The sequence below is a fragment of the Nanorana parkeri genome, unplaced genomic scaffold (genome assembly GCF_000935625.1).
Source record: "Nanorana parkeri isolate BGI_ZX_2015 unplaced genomic scaffold, ASM93562v1 scaffold2826, whole genome shotgun sequence".
NCBI lineage: Eukaryota > Metazoa > Chordata > Amphibia > Anura > Dicroglossidae > Nanorana > Nanorana parkeri.
Genome location: NW_017309094.1, coordinates 69,431 through 91,267, shown reverse-complemented (window position 1 = coordinate 91,267; position 21,837 = coordinate 69,431). Strand labels below are relative to the sequence as shown.

The 21,837-nt window shown below is 44.7% G+C and overlaps 1 protein-coding gene across 1 annotated transcript in view; it reads right to left on the bottom strand.

Moving 5' to 3' along the window:
• Positions 1–2,807: 2,807 nt before the first annotated feature.
• CFAP157 (cilia and flagella associated protein 157) overlaps positions 2,808–21,837 on the bottom strand; it is a 20,243-nt gene continuing 1,213 nt past the window's right edge. Inside the window, exons 2-9 of the mRNA XM_018574225.1 lie at positions 19,751–20,022; positions 17,837–17,990; positions 13,046–13,313; positions 10,689–10,819; positions 7,012–7,162; positions 5,766–5,947; positions 3,106–3,277; positions 2,808–2,909 (exon numbers count right to left, since the gene is read on the bottom strand). Of these exons, the coding sequence (XP_018429727.1) occupies positions 2,808–2,909; positions 3,106–3,277; positions 5,766–5,947; positions 7,012–7,162; positions 10,689–10,819; positions 13,046–13,313; positions 17,837–17,990; positions 19,751–20,022 (1,432 nt within the window). The remainder of the gene's footprint in view (positions 2,910–3,105; positions 3,278–5,765; positions 5,948–7,011; positions 7,163–10,688; positions 10,820–13,045; positions 13,314–17,836; positions 17,991–19,750; positions 20,023–21,837) is intronic.

Genomic DNA, 21,837 nt, shown 5'->3' with positions numbered 1-21,837 from the left:
GATCTTGCAAGACCGCATATCTTCCTGGGAAATTATAATATCTTGTTCCAGTTGTTATGGAAACAACGCTATATAATGTATTAAGGATGCACCGATACCGAGTATTTGGGCGAGTACTCATACTCAGCCAAATGCTCCGCTACTGGAGCTTCCGGTCCCAGGGAGATCTCCCTCTGACCAGCAGTGCCGAGGGAGCATGGAGCTGGCTTCCTTTCCAATCAGGCGGAGAGTTATGTCCTGCCTCCGGCTTCCTGATTGGCTAGGAATCCGGCTTCACTTATTGTTAGGCAGCCTGGCTTCCTAACCAATCAGGAAGCCGGACGGCACCTCATGACCCGTCGCCCGGCTTCCTGATTGGCCAGGAAGCCAGGCCGACTCGGCAAGTGAAGCAGGCGTTCTTTTGATAGAACACTGGCCTCCGAGGCAATCAGGAAGCCAAGCGATGGTTCATGATCTGCCACCCAACTTTCTGATAATCAGGGCACACAGCACCGGTACTCTGTATCTGCGAGTACCGGGGGAAAAAAATATCAGTACTCGATACCGAAATCCCAATAATGTATGTTTATACCATTTTTTCTTGTTTTATGACAGGGGGACACGGGATCACAAGATACTTATATCCCGCCTCGATTTATCTATATGTTACCTTGTTCCTTTAATTTAATTATACTCTTTTCAGTTCTACCCAGTCATGGAGATGGTCTAATGTCCCTTTGTTGGCATCACATACCTTTATTGGTCCATCCCATCATGATCCCTGCAGACCTCACCTAATTATCCCTCTGATGATCCGTACAGCCTCTGGACTCTGCACGGATCGTCACAGCAATAAGTATATCTACTTTTTCTGCAACATTGTTTCTATCTGCCAAAGACAATCATCAGGACCGGTCTATGTGATTATTATTTCCGGCTCTCTGGCTAATGTATCTACTTGCAATACAGTAATACCGGTGTTGTTTGAAGTGACAGGAATATTCCTATTATACGAATGTTCATTTCATCTTCAAATCAGAGTAAGAACCAGCTGACTAATATTATTTATATTCTTACGAACATTCGACCAGAACAGAGCTTACACTAAAATCATTCGATTCCTCCCCATTCTCACAACAGCTGGTTATCTCGCATAGAATGAATGTATATGCAAGTTCGCTGGATGAATAGCTATGCAATTTTGTTTATATAACTAGACCCCTTAGTGTTGTGTGGAGCAGATCCTGAGATTTTTCTATCCAGGTGGTTGGTTTGGGTAACCATGGCATGTCGGGTACCAGACACAGTGTTGAAATGGCAGCTTTTAATCTGCTGGTATGGAGACTGAAAGTCGCAGATCAATGGAAAGCAGACAGGAGGACTGGAGCTGATCTCATTCCCACCAAACATGAATCATGAATGTTAATGGAACAAGTGTGGCTACTGCAGATATAAGCTTGTTTAACCCATTTAATGCCATGATGCGTAGGACACTCCCTTGGCATTAATAGGGTTAAAGCATTTTTTCCGCTAGTTAAAGGAGAACTATGGGGTCAGTGTTTTTTCCCATAGTTCTCCTAAGGGTCACGGGGAGCATAAACTAGCGTCCTACCGTGACCCAAAGCTCAGTATATCGCGAGCTACAGCTCACGGTATACTGAGACCGCCGCACACGGGACGGATCATGACATTACTGTCGAGATCCACCCAGCTGCGTGATTGACAGCTGGCTCTGCCTATCTAGAGGCAGAGCCAGCTGTGCCCGCCCCCTCCACCAGACAGCGCTGGAGGATCGGACAGGGGAGGGGTAATCCCTGCGGTGAGCTGTGACTGACAGTCACTGCTCTCTGCGGGGAGATGATCAAGAAGTGAGCGAGCGACTGACAGTTTGACAGTTTCATTGTCACAGGTCGGCTCGAACTATGAGGTTGGGTGAAAAATCACTCACCTCCTAGTTCTCCTTTAAGAATATGTAAATAGTTGTAGGTCCATGGCATGGTCACAGTTCTGCTTTAACACTTACCATGCATATGGTAACAAGCAGGCATCTGAGCAATCTCCACTTCACCAAAAAATTCCCATTTACCGTTTAGTGCACCTCTGGTGACTCACAGTTACTGACTAGGGGCCTGTGTGTGGCGGGGGTCGTAGAGCATTGGCGCATGCTCCATCAATCCGACGAATCGTTCAATATCCAGGGCCATGTTAGTCATGACTGCTGGTTTTCCCTCTGATGCTCCACCACAACAAGGAAGTCCAACGATGATGACATCATAAAAAGTGGAGCAAGAATACATTTTTTTTTGCTTAGCTGCATTGCATCCATTTTCGTTGCGTTTTTGACACGTTCGTGCGTTTCCTGACCTGACAAAATGTGACATGCAGTATTTTTTCAGTCAGGAACGGAACAGACTGCGCACCTGAGAACTGTAGCCCATAAAACACATAGGGATACATTGGGATGCATATTTAGTGCAGGAGCGTACGGATCAGGTCAGCGCAGAATACGGACGTCGTGCGAACAGGACCTGAGTCTATATGGTACAGCGTCAGGATGCTGCTCCTTACCTAAACTCCATCAGTAGAACAGATGGAACTGTCCCGTCCGTCATCTTATTGATGATGTGGTGCCAGCCTGCGATCGTTTGTTCCCCACATATGGCGAGGTAGACAGTCACTTTCTATGCAGAACCCCATTTCTATACTATTTATCCCTTGATAACCGTACCTCTACCACGTATCATATAATAGCTGTAGTCAGGTTGTCACAAAATCCTCTGCTATATCTTCAATTCTTTATCAGCTTTTTTATTGTATGTCTATTATAATCACTTAGCCAAAAGAATCGGCTTGCTGCCAGATGTGGTAGGGATTCCGGGTAATGCGCTTTGTTTGGGTAGTCTTGCCTCCTGGCTCATTGATAGCAGGGCCTAAAAGACAAACACATACATTTATGGTATCTTTTTCCATGCTGAAGGTTCTCACTGAAAGACACATAACAATAACGACTGCTGTTTTCACTTTGGTGATCAAAGTTTTTTGGGTACAAGACATTTCATAATTGCTTCTTTGTGACTTCTATATGGACTTGGACAGCTAACAGGAACATCACATATGAGGTCCTACCTTTGCTAGGCCTGGGTTGGCTTGTATAGGCCCAAGTCTTGTGGTTTTAGAAAGCATTCCAATTTTGCTGAGCACGGCACAAGAGGTATCATGTCTCGGTACCAGTCCCAGATCTCCTATCTGGTAATGAGGAATGACGCCCGGGCCCTTCAAGGTGGGTGATACAAGGTGCCTAAAAGAAACCACCATGTGTTTACAGTGCTCCTACAACGTATTTCAAATACCATCTTCAAAGGTGAGAAAAAGGACACAACACATTTTTTTTCAACATTCTTTGGACGTTCTTTTTTGAAACGTCAGTTTTAGGGACTTAAAGGGTTATTAAACCCTCAGCGGTTTTTGCATACAGGTGAAACTCGAATAATTAGAATATCGTGCAAAGTTCATTTATTTCACTAATGCAACTTAAAAGGTGAAACTAATATATGAGAGAGACTCATTACATGCAAAGCAAGATAATATCAAGCCGTGATTTGTCATAATTGTGATGATTATGGCTTACAGCTCATGAAAACCCCAAGAACCCCAAATCCACAACCTCAAAAAAGTAGATTATTACATGCAATCAATAAAACAAGGATTGTACATAGAACAATATCGGACCTCTGAAAAGTACAAGCATGCATATATACTCAGTACTTGGTTTGGGCCCCTTTTGCAGCACTTACTGCAATTACTTTTGCACGATATTCTAATTATTCGAGTTTCACCTGTATATCTACGGCTAGCAAGCAGTAGATATATGCAAACATTTCTTTTTAAAAAGGCTTTAAAAACGTACCTGTGTCTTCGCCGCACGCTCCCGTCCAAACATCTTAAGATTCTCGGGCGGCCACAAAGGATCTTGGGGCGGGCGCATGCGCAGTTCAGATCTTTGGCCCGGGAGATGAGGAGAGACACAAGGTAAGTCTATGGAGCAGCGTGCACCCGCACAGACACCGTGGGACATGAGAGAAAAGGAGGACAGAGGAGTCAGCGCTGGATCGGAGACCCACACCAGCGCTGGAGGGACTGATGAAAAGGACAGTAAAGAAGAAGATGATCGAATCAAGAGGCATCATTTAAGGTAAGTCCCTACAGCAAGATTGGGACTTTAATGTCACTTTAAAGCGGGCCTTAAGCTCATTTCAGTAAAAATCACATCAGTATGCAGTTCTGCACGCTGATATGAAATCATCTTACTTTCATTGGTGATGTAGTCTTTGCCTGGTTGAGTGAGGCACTGGTGATGTAGCCCTTGCCTGGTTGAGTGAGGCACTGGTGATGTAGCCCTTGCCTGGTTGAGTGAGGCACTGGTGATGTAGCCCTTGCCTGGTTGAGTGAGGCACTGTTGATGTAGCCCTTGCCTGGTTGAGTGAGGCACTGGTGGTGTAGGCCTGGCCTGGTTGAGTGAGGCACTGGTGATGTAGCCTTGCCTGGTTGTGTGAGGCACTGGTGATGTAGCTCTGGCCTGGTTGAGTGAGGCACTGGTGATGTAGCCCTTGCCTGGTTGTGTGAGGCACTGGTGATGTAGCCCTTGCCTGGTTGAGTGAGGCACGGTTGATGTAGCCCTTGCCTGGTTGAGTGAGGCACTGGTGGTGTAGCCCTGGCCTGGTTAAGTGAGGCACTGGTGGTGTAGCCCTGGCCTGGTTGAGTGAGGCACTGGTGATCTAGACCTTTCCTGGTTAAGTGAGGCACTGGTGGTGTAGCCCTGGCCTGGTTGAGTGAGGCACTGGTGATGTAGCCCTTGCCTGGTTGAGTGAGGCACTGGTGATGTAGCCCTTGCATGGTCCCGGGCCATGATGGCCAGTGCTTCAGGGGTTGCGGAGAGGTGGGCTCCGACAAACATGTATGGTGGCAATGCCCCATAGTGCAGACTTTTTTGGCTCCAGTATTTGATTTTTTTTCGTCAATTATGGCTCTCACACCGGATCCAAAAGTCACCCTACTCAACCTGTCCCCCAAGGAAGTCACGCCTAAACAGCACAAACGTTTATTGCATGGTCTAAAACAGCGGCTAAACAGACAATAGCGAAATCATGGCAATCCCCCACACTGCCTTTTGCGGAAGTAGAACGTAGACTCCAATGGTTCTTCACTAACGAATGCCTCACAGCGCGGTTGACTGATAAAGTCCCACGCTTTGAGCAGATATGGGACCCTTGGATTCAACATCTACAGATGTGCTCTTTTGACACTCCATTACTGACGCTCTGAACTTGGAGAAAGGTTTCTCATCCAATTACCAATACACAGGGATTGGACCACTCCTACCGGGTCTCACTCCCACCTCTACTGCTCTACTATACTCTAACCCCCTCTCTATCCTGATTTTACCCCCTCCTTGACCCTCTTCCCCCCGGCGTAAGGCTGGGGTGGCAGAGGGAAAATCTTTGTCCCTTTATGCCCACTTATTTTCACTATTGTTAGATCCAACTTACAAGCTGTTACTTAGTTATACTGGATCTTTGGTTTAAAAACAGATTACTGGCTACTGCTAAACACTGGTAACGTCAACAATGCTCCATTGGCAGCATTGCCCATAAGGTAGAAGGTTAAAGAATATCTTAGTTCATACTATGTTAAAATCTACGAATGTATACCTCAGTTGTATTTGAATGCTTCAATGTAATGTAAAACAAAACAAAAAAGTTTTATTGAAAGAAAAAAATAAATTGTACCTGCTGACTGCAGGTGTAATGTGATTGTCCATGGATTGGTTATCTTTGCTCTGGAAGTCGTTTAAGCCTGGCCCAAAGCCTAAAGTGGCCGCACTGCTGAGCAGCACCAAGAGTTTCTCCAAAACTTGGTTTCGCCTTTCTAATAACATGGCTTCTGTATCCTCCGCCTCAGGTCTGGGTGACTCCTGCACAGACACAAACAATGACATTAAGTAGGAATAGAAGTCCTAATATCATACCATGTAACCATTTCTGTACTGCTGCTGCGATATTACAGTACAGAAACAGGTAACAAAACACAGAGACATATGACAGCAGACTTTAGACCTGAGGGTTGCATGTGGCCCCATTATTTATTCTGTGCAGCTCTCAGGCAGTTGGCAGGGATGCCAGCAGAGGGTCAGAGAGCTGCCTGCTGTGTTCTCTCAGTGGCTAGCCACTCCGCAACTGGTTCTACACTCCTGCTTGCCCAGTATGTGGCTGAGACACTGGTGAGCACGTCAGTAGGCTACCCTGTGGAGTGCCATCCGATTGGCACCCCATACAAGCGATCCATCGGCTGTTTAGAAACGGCAAATTGACAATTCTGGTAGGCTAAAAGGCTAGGAAAAACTGGAACGAACACGGCACTGGAAAATTTCCCCCTCTACTCTAGTTTTTGGTGTAAAGCTTGGCATTTCCCAGCACTTTCTGTGCTCAGTGGTCAATAGATTGTAGGAGCACATTTGGGAGAAAGGCACAGAACATCGTCACCCCATACCAGGAGGTACCTAATCAAGGACCTTCATAGTAAGATCAGCAGGTATTACTGTAATTAAAGTGGCACATTGAAACATTTTTGAATTGACATTTAAAAGGACAAGCTTCACAATTCTGGTCTAGGCTGGCAGCCAGATGTCCTACTGTCATACCATCAATGATGATTTCCCTCCTAAAGCTATGACATAATATTGAAGTCCACAACCAGAAAAACCTACTAGACATCATGAAGACCTGGAATGTGTGTTCACTGCACATAGGTGTGACATTCACATATGGGGTCCGTCTATGGATGGAAAAATTACACGCCTAGATATATGAATATCTAACAGCACCTGGATTTATACAAACATTGAAGGACGGATTACAATCTATTAGGCATTCCACTGTTTTTACATTTGCTCCACTATATATTCTGTGCAGTTTAAGATTATAAAATTTGTTTTCAAGCTTGTTAATGCAATTAGCTTACTGTGCAAATCCATACCATAAGCACATCTTTCAGAGACAAAGCTGCCTCTCTCAAGACCCTCTCCACCGAATGCCTCCTCTTCTTCTCATCCTCCATCTGGCCAATCACCTCGCTCTTCTCTGCCATCAATCTCTGCAACTCGTCTTCCAGATGGACCATTCTCTGACTAGAGGGAACACACCACAGCTTTATTGGTAATAATATACTGTATTATGAAAAGCCAACTACTGTGTGTCTTTGGAGGAAAGTATACTTCAGTCAGTGTGGTACTCTTCCTTATTTTTCCTAACTGAAGTCCTCTATGATGCTATCATTCTTTGTAACATGTGCCAAGGGCAAGAGAATGCTTTTAGGCTGCGTTCACACCTGACCGTTTTGTAGCGCGTCCTACGCTCGACGAACGCGCTACAAAACGGTAAAAAAAATAAATAGCATTGTAGTCAATGCCCTCGTTCCCACCTAGGCGTATTTCCGCCCGTCCCTAACGCCCTACAAAACGGCCCACACCTGAAAAGGTCCCGGGACTACTTTGGGCTGTTTTGTAGGGCGTTTTCCATTGGGATACAGCCAAGTAGCCTTTGGAATCGCGCGACTTTTTTACCGCGAATCGCGGTAAAAAAACCGCATGACGGTCGCGCGACAGACGCGCATATTACAATACGCCTAGGTGTGAATGGGGTCTTACAGTAGTTGGTCCCTACACCTGCTCAGTGCAGTGCTACCATTCCAATGTCCAAGTTTTAACCGGTTTGGCTACAGTTACCATTCTTACCCCCACTTACAAGGCTGCTGCATTGTTTGAGTTACAACGGTTGCAACTGACAATGAAATCAGTTGCAACCGTGGGCCTCCCCGTGGGGTTCTTGGGTACACTCTCTTCATTCCCAACACTAAAATGACCAAGGTTCCATTGTCCAAGAAAAGCCAGCGGTCCATAAAAACTCACATGTCCAGTCCAAAGTTTTAATCAACACATTCCCTGTATAGAAGTTCAACATTGACCAATGCTCGAAAAAACACAGTCCTCCAAAGGAAAGGACAGAGGTTAGAAGGGGTCAGTTATATTTATTTTTTTAATGGACATTTGGTAGCATTATAATTACAAGAGCTATTTTTTTTTTATAGCTTAACATCTATTACAGGACACATCCATTGCACTGATTTTGCAGCAGAATCTAAAGACAGAGCACAGCAGTAGATTCTCCCTCTTTAGCTAAATATCCATACAGAACAGGGGGAAGGAGGTCAATCATTCACCTATTTGTGTAGATTGAGCAGCAGCTATTTAGCTCTGTAAACATCTTTTTTCAGCAAAACAGTTAAAGTTAGCCTAGTAAATAGATGAAAAGGAACTCAAAGCTCCACCTCTTGGCTCTAAATAGTAAATATAAAATGTCCACATGCAATATTTCAATACTTCATGTCTACCTGACCACAAAATAAAAAATAAATATTGCAATATAATTTTTTGTTCTGAACAGGATACAAAAATATATACAAAAACACTATCCATTCCCTTTAAATTCTGAACTTTGTTAAGTACAACCTACAATAGGTTTTGGCACCATCAGTGGTATACAACTGACATTTGGGCAATCCTACAATGCATGGAAGACTATCTGTGGGTCCTTTACAGTTTTTAGTAGATGTGCACCGAAATAAAAATGTAAAAACCGAAACGAAACCGAAAACAAAAAAAAATTGTCAGGCCGAAACCGTAAATGTTTATTTTAATTTTTTCAAATATTTAATTTTCATTTATTTTTAATAAACTTTGTATTTTTTAATATTTATTTGTATTTATTTATTAATTTTTTATTAAATATTTTTAACTTTACTTTTAGGGGCTTCTGTGAAATTTTAAGCATTTGCACAACTTCCTCAGAGACCCTAACATGCAGGGGTACAGGAAACTAGAACACACAGGGACTTGTACACACGCATACACATGCAGAATCACATACATACACGCAATAGGTTGAACTTCATGGACCTGTGTCTTTATTCAACCTCAAATACTATGTAACTATGAAATATTGGGGGGTCTAAACACACCCCTGATATTTCCCTTTTAAAATAGAAAAAGAAATTAAGGACACAGAGTCTTCAATCTCTTTTTCTGCATCCCCTGTTATAAATGAACAGGAATCCTCTATACTGAGTGTTCCTGTTGATTTATAACAGAGTGTGTTTACTATAACCACAATCATGAATGAACAGGAGGAGATGTAGATCACTTCCCATTCATTAATAATTGGGGATATAGTACACATACTCTGTCCTCAATTATCTACAAACACTCAAGAGATCACTGATCGTTAAGTGTTTGCTCTCGCTCCCCATCCTGACAGCTGTCACAGGAGGCTGAGCGAGCGGTGTAGGGAGGAAAGCACACCCTCTTGTGACAGCGCTGGCTGTCTCCGCCCACACACCGCTTTGCCGGACTGTGATAGGAGGCTGAGCGGTGTGGGAGGAGAGACTCCGGCCGCTCACAGTGATCTACTCCCGCAGCGCTCGGCCGGCTGTCACAGTTTCTCTCCTCCACGTTGGGACACAGAGCAGCGCCCAGCGGGGAGGAGAGAAAGAATGGATGCGCCGCTGTATAGGCAGAAAAATGGCACTTTCGGCATTTAGCTAAAAGTGCCATTTTCGGCCGATATGTTTCGGGGGCCGATATATCGGAGCATCCCTAGTTTGTAGTATTCTACTGTAGATGGAATTTTAAAACTCCAGCTTGTATTAGATAATGCTACAACCTCTGTTAGGCTTTAATTGTTGTTCCCTACCTTGGGAAATCAGATGTATGTGTCCCATTGGGGGAATTAAGCTTCAATCCCTGTCCAAGGGATGCAACAGGAAGTGAGAAAAAATCTGTACCAAGTAAGAGGGAATCCACTCTTAGACAGTTGTCACCGGAACAGGTGTTCGCATTGAAAGATTCCCCTCTCCAGTTCATGTAACAACTTGAAAAATTTGGATTTTCCATCACTTTCTGTACTGATGACAATGATCCCCAATGGGGACACAGCCAGTAATTAAAACCTGTAGAGGCTTCAACACTTCCCAACGCTATCCAATATTTCTATCAATAGTTTAAAAAAAAATGTATGCTTTGCTATTGTTATTAATAATTTCAGGCCAGTCATGTGATGCTGCAGAGTCCTTACAGTCTCTCCTGAGTCCTTTAGGTTGAGTGACACTGGACATTGTTCAATCCGCAAGACTGAGGACATGTTGTGGTGGAGGAGAGGTACTGCAGAATACAGTGCTGGACTGAAAGCGACTATTGCAGCCTGTGCTGCTTTTTTATTTTATTGCACTGAGGGACCTTTTTTAATCATAAAACAACAATAATCCCAGAGTTGGACTTTAAATATATTTTTACTTATATTAGCTTTTGTATCTGAATTGTTATGATATCACCTTATACTACTTTGCACAGTGTTGTCTGAGGGTAGAGCAGAAGGTTGACTTCATCCCTGCGTTGTTGTACCTGTGTGTCTTCTGTGTCTAACCCCCGGCCTGGCCCTGGACCAGGCTGTAAATGTTTAGCACTAGTACAGGCTGCTGAGAGGTCCAGTAATTTGTTGTGTGTTGGGTGACTGCTTATATTTTATACATGATACCCCATTATTAACTGCATCTAAAGGTCACATCTTAAGGTCTGCAAAGAAATTCCTTGTATAAGTCACCTGAGGGTTTGTGCTTCCTCCTGCAGGGTCTGATGCTCCAGATGCAGCTCATGTAGTTCATGCTCTTTCTGGACACCCACGTCCAACATCTCCTGCTGTTGTTGGCACTTCTCAGTTAACATGCGGATCACCTAGAATGTAAAAGCCAAAACACCGTCTCTAGGATAACACATTACAGGTATGACCCATCTCTGAACACTGTCTCTAGTATTATGACCCATCTCTGAACACTCTCTCTAGGATTATGATCCATCTCTGAACACTGTCTCTAGTATTATGACCCATTTCTGAACACTGTCTCTAGGATTATGATCCATCTCTGAACACTGTCTCTAGTATTATGACCCATTTCTGAACACTGTCTCTAGGATTATGACCCATCTCTGAACACTGTCTCTAGTATTATGACCCATTTCTGAACACTGTCTCTAGGATTATGACCCATCTCTGAACACTGTCTCTAGTATTATGACCCATTTCTGAACACTGTCTCTAGGATTATGACCCATCTCTGAACACTGTCTCTAGTATTATGACCCATTTCTGAACACTGTCTCTAGGATTATGACCCATCTCTGAACACTGTCTCTAGTATTATGACCCATTTCTGAACACTGTCTCTAGGATTATGACCCATCTCTGAACACTGTCTCTAGTATTATGACCCATTTCTGAACACTGTCTCTAGGATTATGACCCATCTCTGAACACTGTCTCTAGTATTATGACCCATTTCTGAACACTGTCTCTAGGATTATGACCCATCTCTGAACACTGTCTCTAGTATTATGACCCATTTCTGAACACTGTCTCTAGGATTATGACCCATCTCTGAACACTGTCTCTAGTATTATGACCCATTTCTGAACACTGTCTCTAGGATTATGACCCATCTCTGAACACTGTCTCTAGTATTATGACCCATTTCTGAACACTGTCTCTAGGATTATGACCCATCTCTGAACACTGTCTCTAGTATTATGACCCATTTCTGAACACTGTCTCTAGGATTATGACCCATCTCTGAACACTGTCTCTAGTATTATGACCCATTTCTGAACACTGTCTCTAGGATTATGACCCATCTCTGAACACTGTCTCTAGTATTATGACCCATTTCTGAACACTGTCTCTAGGATTATGACCCATCTCTGAACACTGTCTCTAGTATTATGACCCATTTCTGAACACTGTCTCTAGGATTATGACCCATCTCTGAACACTGTCTCTAGTATTATGACCCATTTCTGAACACTGTCTCTAGGATTATGACCCATCTCTGAACACTGTCTCTAGTATTATGACCCATTTCTGAACACTGTCTCTAGGATTATGACCCATCTCTGAACACTGTCTCTAGTATTATGACCCATTTCTGAACACTGTCTCTAGGATTATGACCCATCTCTGAACACTGTCTCTAGTATTATGACCCATTTCTGAACACTGTCTCTAGGATTATGACCCATCTCTGAACACTGTCTCTAGTATTATGACCCATTTCTGAACACTGTCTCTAGGATTATGACCCATCTCTGAACACTGTCTCTAGTATTATGACCCATTTCTGAACACTGTCTCTAGGATTATGACCCATCTCTGAACACTGTCTCTAGTATTATGACCCATTTCTGAACACTGTCTCTAGGATTATGACCCATCTCTGAACACTGTCTCTAGTATTATGACCCATTTCTGAACACTGTCTCTAGGATTATGACCCATCTCTGAACACTGTCTCTAGTATTATGACCCATTTCTGAACACTGTCTCTAGGATTATGACCCATCTCTGAACACTGTCTCTAGTATTATGACCCATTTCTGAACACTGTCTCTAGGATTATGACCCATCTCTGAACACTGTCTCTAGTATTATGACCCATTTCTGAACACTGTCTCTAGGATTATGACCCATCTCTGAACACTGTCTCTAGTATTATGACCCATTTCTGAACACTGTCTCTAGGATTATGACCCATCTCTGAACACTGTCTCTAGTATTATGACCCATTTCTGAACACTGTCTCTAGGATTATGACCCATCTCTGAACACTGTCTCTAGTATTATGACCCATTTCTGAACACTGTCTCTAGGATTATGACCCATCTCTGAACACTGTCTCTAGTATTATGACCCATTTCTGAACACTGTCTCTAGGATTATGACCCATCTCTGAACACTGTCTCTAGTATTATGACCCATTTCTGAACACTGTCTCTAGGATTATGACCCATCTCTGAACACTGTCTCTAGGATTATGTTCCATCTCTGAACACTGTCTCCAGGATTATGATCCATCTCTGAACATTCTCTCTGGGATTACACTTCACACAAGGTTGAGAACAATATGTCACCCTTTGGTTGCTGAGACTTTTCTTCACCAGCTCCCACTCATTCTCCTCCAGCACCACCAGCTGTTTGCAGAGTTCAGATTCTCGCTCTTTCAGTAGGTCGTTCTCATCGATGAGCTCCAAGCTCTTGTCTGACATCTTGGCCAGCTGAGAACCAATAGCGACATTCTCACGGATAGCTCGCTTTGTAGTCTCCGCCATCTGGCTGTTGGACACCCGGCGGAATTCAGATGCCACAGTATTTACCCGCTGGACCATTTCCTTCTTTAACCTGTGGAAAGATTGGTCGTTTTGGAAACCTTATTTGTGTCATTCATCGCACAGAATTGGAGGTGTAGCCAACAGAGACACCGAGTTGTCCAACCTTCATCTAAAAAGGAAGTTCTACAAACTAGAGCCTTTTCAAGAATGGCACCCATTACTGTTCTCTATCTGTCAATGTAATTCCTGTATACACACTTCCTATTATATACTATTTCTATCAATATACACCAGAAACACCAATACTATTTTAAATATTAAAATATTTTACATTGTGCTTAGAACCTCTAGAAATCTCTGAAAGGACTTTATGGAAGGACATTATTTAAATGTATGCAAACCCTAAGGATGGCCTCATTTTTGCTTCCTTTTGGTCTCTTAAATGGTTATTAAACCCTCAGCGTGTTTTTGCATATATCTACTGCTAGGAAGCAGTAGATATATGCAAAAACATTTAAAAAAAACTTTCAAAAAGGGTTTAAACTTACCTGTGTCTTCGCCGCACGCTCCCGACCGAACATCTGAAGAGTCTCGATGGGGCGGGCGCATGCGCAGTTCAGATTTTCAGACGGGAGTTGAGGAGAGACACAAGGTAAGTCTATGGAGCAGCGTGCACCCGCACAGACACCGTGGGACATGAGAGAAGAGAAGGACAGAGGAGTCAGCGCTGGGTCGGACACCCGCACCAGCACTGGAGGGACAGCTAAAAAGGACAGTAACGAAGAAGGTGATCGAATCTAGAGGCATGATTTAAGGTAAGTCTCTACAGCAGGATTGGGAAGGGGAACAAAACATTGTGACTTTAATGTCACTTTAAATTTAACAGTGGAAGTGTTTTGTTATATCTGTTCTATAAGTGCAAAAAATATCTGGTGATCCTGAAAGAAATTCAGTGAGCTCATAACGCCCTGTGCTCTCTGCCTGGGCTGCACTGAAATCTCAAGCATTGTTAGCAGCCCTGTCCAGTACTCCTCTGTGAACTACAGAACACCCCAGCATGTTATTCAGAAGAGGGGGGGGGGGGACTTCCTGTTCTAGGGTGAAACGATCCCCAGGTGAAAATAAAGGGATAAAAAGGGTAATAACTAATGCAGTTACCACATCTAAGGAATGGTAAGATGCAATACTGTAGATTACCTTTTTCTTCTTGGGTTTAGGTATCATCTAATGCACACACTGCCAATCTGCAGATTCTATAGCATGCAAAGTACTTTTCTGTAGTAAAAGTACTTATTTCAGCTCTCAATCGAGCATTTAAGCCCTCAAATGGATGGTGTCATTGTTGATCACATGTGCAGCACCATGGCAACTGCAATCCAAAGAGAGGCTAAGAGTGCACTTTCTTTGACTGTAAGGGATAAGAGGCTGTGTAATTCCACTGAAAATAGTTCAGTTTTGTACACAAATAATGTCATGGAACTCCAAAGAGGTCAGAGAAGGGGCAATTAAACCCAGGATGTGCAAGGAGGCCGACAAACTCATGCAATTTAAATTCATTGACCAACTACATTATATGCTGGACAGATTTCAAAGTATCAACCTTGTATCTCATGCACAATGTCATTCGTGCTGTAAAACTCCAGCTAACACCCTCCACATGTTCTGGACATGTCCTCACAATGATGTCTTCATGGACAAGACGTATCTCCAGTCTATCATGGACACACACCTAAGTCTCACTGGCCCAAAAACACTAGAGGTCTGACTCCTGGCATTCTCAATTACTTTGTACCACTTTCACATACTGGCACACCCTTGCCTGGAATCAATCCTGGGAACTTTTGGACTCTGGGTTGTTTCTTTGCGTGTGGAGCCACTGGAGGGTTCTGATTTTGTGCTGACCTTGTCCTATCCACCTACAGTATATAGGGGCCTTTTGTTTCCTGGTAAAAAGTGCCATGCATGCCCCCAAATCTTTCTGTTGTATGACACAGGGCTCTGTCATTGCTGTTTTTTATTATGCAAATTTAAAAGAAATACACGAGGAAAGGTGAGCAGAATAGAATTGGTTCCCCTAAGACAAAAGAAGATTAGGAATGAGAGGGGAGTATGATCAACTTCATGTAAAAATAATGAATATAGTAAATTCTCAGGAAAGTTGTTCATTTTAAAGTCCTATCAAAAGACACAAATTCACTCTTTGCAAATGGGGAAATAGACATTTACAATCTACAGACGGACCTAAGTGCACGAAATAAGCATGACTACAACCTAATAATAAATAACATTGTTGATCCGGGCAGTTGTCTAATTGCTTCTGGTACTCAGGAAGGATTGTATTCCCAGTAAAGCTGCCCATACACCTTAATAGCACGACTTTTGTTGTGCGATGGTTGTAAGCAGTGGCGTAACAATCGCCATAGCGACCCAGGTGGCCACTATGGGGCCCGGGCACAGGGGGGCCCGGCCAGGACACCCCTCTGATGCCCAGCCGGCCGCCTGGGTCGCTATGGCTTCGAACGCGCCGCTGTTTAGATCACTGTCAGTGATCTGTGCAGAGGTGCGTTCTTCTCTCCGCACTGAGTCAATGAGAACCAGCAGGAGGGACGGAGGAGGGAAGACGGACGAAGAAGAGGCGGACAGGTAAGGAGTGTGACCAGCCCACCTGAGGGTGACCCTGCAAAGCCCACCATAGAGAGTCTATGGTGGGCTCTGCAGGGTCACCCTGAGGTAAGCTGTGTGGAATCTCAAGTGGGCTCATCAAGGGGTGTAACTAGAAATCACAGGGCCCATACAAAATTTTGCTATGGGGCCCTGTGATTTCTAGTTACGCCCCTGGTTGTAAGGTCATTAAAATTTCGTACCACCTGCCCATCTTGGACAGGCAGATCGTACTTGCCATCATCACAAGCCCTCCCCACTGAGGGGAGGGCTTGCCGATGATTGCAATGCTGAGCGGGCAGTGCGCGGGCGGGCGCTTGTGCACACCTGCCCGTGCGGCTTTTGTTTTCCGAGCATGCTAACGACTCGCCAAAAATCGTACGATTTCGGCAGGTTTTCCAGCGTGCTAGGAAGACGAAAGTCGTGCGACCATGCAGTAAATGCAGTCGCACGCTGCCCATACACCTGCCGATTATCGTACGATTGCAGGATCACACGTGATGATCGTACGATAATCGGCAGGTGTATGCTCACCTTTAGAGGGATTGGACCATGAGGGTTGTCGGGATTATTTTGGATCAGCTGGCAGTTTAAAGGGTGTAGCGATTCAAGTTTTTTTTTTTTTTACAGACATGGTTTTTTTATTCGAACTGTGTATTGCATTAGGGTCAGTTAGTAAAACCAAAACGCATGCAGTATTTTGATAACTTTGAGTTATGAACGGGCTTTCCATGAAGACGAATTGAGGGTGGAGCTCATGCAGGATAATGACGATTTTGTAGCAAGTTGCAGAGTGAGAGGCTGCACCAGGGGCTGATCTATACATTTATGAATACAACCAAGAATTAAACAGGCATCAATATTTACATGGTTATGTCATCTCTGAGCCAGCTACAACTCGCGGTATACTGAGATCGCCGCAGCCGGGACGGATCCCGACATTACTGTCGAGATCCACCCAGCTGCAAGATTGACAGCTGGCTCTGCCTATCTATCAGAGCCAGCTGTACCCGCCCCCTCCCCCGTACGTTCCCCCAATCAGCGCTGGAGGATCGGACAGGGGAGGGGGGGAATCCCTGCCGGGAGCCATGAGTGACAGTCATGGCTCTCTGCAGGGACATGATCGAGAAGTGAGCGAGCGACGATATGTGTTCGCTCCCTTCCCGATCTATTGAGCCAACTCGCCTCATAGTTCTCCTTTAACATTTAAAAAAATGATCTATTAGGTCCACTTCAAAATACTGGGAGGGGGTGTTTTGTAGACTGTACTCTGCTCTGTTCAGTTAATAAAGAATTGTAAAAAACATACGGAGGGGGGTGGGGGGTTTGTGTGTGTGTGTGTAAAGAAAATTGCTGTTATCCTTCCAAATGCACTCCACCTGCGAGGAATCGATAGTGAAAGTTCGTTTCGCTCATTCTGGCCAGCAATTGGCAACCCCTGATTGCCCCGATCACACTATTCTTAACTTTGCCATTTTGGATTATTTAATTTTGATTTGCGTTAACTTTGGATTGTTGTACATTAAAAAAAAAAAAAATAAGACCTACCCCAAAAATAAGACCTAGTGTGTTTTTTTGAGGCAAAAAAAATATAAGACAGTGTCTTATTTTCAGGGAAATACAGTATATAGGGAAATACATACCCCCTTAAAGGAGAACTATGAGATGAGTGATTTCCACTCACCTCATAGTTCTAGCCGACCTGTGACAATGAGACTGTCACAGGTCGGCTCAGTATATCGGGAGGTGAGCGAACACATACCGGGTAACGGGAGGACGCTAGTTTGTGTCCTCCCGTTACCCTAAGGAGATATATGGGGAAAAGCCCTGACCCCATAGTTCTCCTTTAAGATGTGCACAGGGCAGGGGAATAATCCAAACCCCTAACTGGATACTTGCAATAAAACAAAATGACTTCACAGCGAACCTGACCTGTCCTTATCCAGCACCGCCTTCTTCTCCAGCCTGTACATCGTCTCTTTGTGTTGTTCTTCCTGTGCTCTTAACTTTTCTTCCAACGCAGCAAACTTGCCCATCAGCTCCTCTCTCTGCACTCTGAACTCTTCCAAGGAAGCCAATTTACCAGCTGCAAACAATGCAAATAGGTCAGACACCAATCCTTCTTATCTGACTTTTCCTGAGTACCAGACGGCCATCTAACTTTTTTTTCTTCTGTATTGAGTAGTTTTTATTTAATACATTTTTAAAGATTTGCTTTGCAGGCAACACAAGTACACAATTACAACCCTCTATATACCCTATCAAGCGGCAGGCGGGGAGGAGAGCGGAGCCGCTGTCCTCCTAGCCGTTTTGGGATGACAGCTGCTGTGTGCGTGGCCTGATCACTCCAGTGTTTGTAAATAATTGGGGACACATAGTGCAGTGTATGGGCACCTTTAGGCTGGGCACACACCTTACAACCATCACAAGACTTTTGTCTTTGCGATAGTTGTAAGGTGATCAAAAAAACGTACGATCTGCCTATCTTGGACAGGCAGATCGTACTTGCGATGATCGCAAGCCACGCCCCCTGAGGGGCGGGCTTCCGATGACCGCAAGGCCTAACGGGCAGTGTGCGCTTGCGCACACCGGCCTGTCCGGCTTTTATCTTACGAACATGCTACACACCTGCCGATTATCATACGATAATCGCGGGTGATCCCGCGATCGTACGATAATCGGCAGGTGTATGGAAGGCGTGCAACCTTTTCTACTAAACGGTCGCACGTCTTTTGTCTCCCGAGCAGGCTTGAAAACCCGCCGAGAATCGTGGGATTTTCATCGGGTTTGTGGCTTTCTCAGGAGACAAAAGCCACACGGGCCGGTGTGTGCAAGCGCTCACTGCCCGCTCAGCATTGCAGTCATTGGCAAGCCCTCCCATCAGAGGGGCGTGCTTTTGATGATCGAAAGTACGATCTGCCTGGCCAAGATGGGCAGATCGTACGAGATTTTAATTACCTTACAACCATCGCACGAAGAAAGTAGTGCGATGGTTGTAAAGTGTACGGCTAGCTTAATACATGCAGCACAAAGTAGACACTGATGGTGGAGGGTAAAGCTGGTCATACACTTTACAACCATCGCACGACTTTCGTCTTGTAAAGTAATTAAAAGCTCGTACGATCTGCCCATCTCGGACAGTTAAGGAGTGTGACCAGCCCACCTGAGGGTGACCCTGCGGAGACCACCATAGAGAGTCTATGGTGGGCTCTGCAGGGTCACCCTCAGGTGGGCTGTGTGGAATCTCAAGTGAGCTCATCAAGGGGTGTAACTAGAAATCACAGAGCCCATACAAAATTTTGCTATGGGGCCCTGTGATTTCTAGTTACACCCCTGGTTGTAAGGTCATTAAAATTTCGTACCACCTGCCCATCATGGACAGGCAGATCGTACTTGCGATCATCGCAAGCCCTCCCCGCTGAGTGGAGGGCTTCCGATAACTGCGATGCTGAGCGGGCAGCATGCGCTTGCGCACACCGGCCCGTTCGGCATTTGTCTCCCGAGAACGCCACTAACCCGCCGACAATCGTACGATTCTCAGCGGGTTTTCAAGCCTGCTTGGGAGACAAAAGACGTGCGACCGTACAGTAAAAACAGTCGCACGCCTTCCATACACCTGCCAATTATCGTACGATCGCGGGATTTCCCGCGATTATCAGCAGGTGTATGGGCACCTTAACACAGAGGAGATGGTTGGAGTGCAGAGGTGACAGGGAGGTGTTCAGTGATGGAGACTGTGACAGCACAGGGGAGTTTTGTGGAGGTAGGAGGGGAGATAGATGCATAGTGCAAGTGTATCAGAAGGAGCTTCCTTTGAAAAGGATGAATGCGAAGGATGACTCTTACCCAACAGCATGTTCTCTGAAGTAAGACGGTCTCTGTTCTCTTGAAATTCACTCCGTAACTGTGCTAGCTGTGCCTCGTAGGCTTCTTTCTCTGCATCTTTGGCCTGTTGTAGGCCAGTCAGCTGATCATTGAGGTCAGCGATTTCATCCATGCGCTGGTTGAGGGTAAGCTTGAGAAAAGACACAATCTCCTTCTTGTCATTGAAGAGCTGCTCTAACTGCACCTGGTACTGGCTCTCCTTTGCACAAATGACGTCCCATTTGCTCTGATACCTGTGTTGTAAAAGACAAGCCAGTTACAGTGTATATGAACCCAAGAACAAAGATAAAGCAATATAATGCATCTTACCAGTCTATAGATTTGCTATCTGCATTAGTTTTCTTTTTTTTGCAGGCTAAGTGCATCTGCCAGTATAGAAAATACCTGTTGATCCTGCCAGAAATCCAGGGCCATTAAAGTTCCTCTGCACTGAACTGGAATCTTAAACAATGTTATAAGATTTCACCAATTCTCTTCTGTAAGCTACAGAAACGTTTCCTCTTATGTTATAAAGATGAGTAGAGAGGTTGCTGTTAGCAGTCTAGATCAGAAGAACAGCCTAGGGTGACCATTGTGCTATACCATAGATAAAATACAGTGACCATCCTTACCCTAGGGCAGGGAGGGTGTTTCTGACAGGATTACCAGGTGAAAATAAAGGAAAAAGTCTAAAAAATCTGTTTGGTGGCCATAGTAACCAATTAACTGTACTCCAAGCTTAAAGTTTATGTAAAGCCAAAGCTTGTTTTTGTTTTGGTCAGGGAAGAACTTGAACCCCTGTCATGTTTTTATTGCTTAGGTAAAGGGATTGTGGGGCACTGGATCACTTGGTCCACATAGGTGTCCTAGTAATACACTAGGTTCAATGTATGGGGAAATTCCCCTTAGGGCCTCTTTACACTTGTCTATTTCCGTGCAGCAAAGCCCATGCATTTTATTGTATACAAATGCATGCCAAGCAGAAATCCCATCATTTCCTGGTTCACATCTATGTTTTGTAGATGTGTAATAGTTTACTGTGTTATGGAAAGGGAAACAATATGGGCCCGTTTACACTCACACAAGAGCATTGCCACATGTGCTCAGGGAACAGGGTGAATCCAACCTTAGGCAGCTGGAGAATAAAGGCTGTAGGACAAGGGACTATCCATTTCCCAGTCACCATCTATCTAATTCCCAGTCACCATCTATCCAATTCCCAATCACCATCTATCCATTCCCCAATCACCTCCCATCCATTCCCCAATCACCATCCATCCCCCAATCACCATCTATCCAATTCCCAGCCACCATCTATCCAATTCCCAATCACCATCTATCCATTCCCCAATCACCTCCCATCCATTCCCCAATCACCATCCATCCCCCAATCACCATCTATCCAATTCCCAGCCACCATCTATCCAATTCCCAATCACCATCTATCCATCCCCCAATCTATCCATCCATCTATCCAATTCCCAATCACCATCTATCCAATTCCCAATTACCATCTATCCATCCCCCAATCACCATCTATCCATTCCCCAATCACCATCCATCCCCCAATCACCATCTATCCAATTCCCAGCCACCATCTATCCAATTCCCAATCACCATCTATCCATCCCCCAATCACCTCCCATCCATTCCCCAATCACCATCTATCCAATTCCCAGCAGTCATCATCTATCCAATTCCCACTTACCATCTATCCATTCCCCAATCTATCCATCCATCTATCCAATTCCCAGTCATCATCTATCCCCCAATCACCATCTATCCAATTCCCAATCACCATCTATCCAATTCCCAATCACCATCCATCCATCCCCCAATCACCATCCATCCATTCCCCAATCACCATCCATCCATCCCCCAATCACCATCCATCCATCCCCCAATCACCATCCATCCCCCAATCACCATCCATCCATTCCCCAATCACCATCTATCCATCCCCCAATCACCATCCATCCATCCCCCAATCACCATCTATCCATCCCCCAATCACCATCCATCCATCCCCCAATCACCATCTATCCATCCCCCAATCACCATCCATCCAT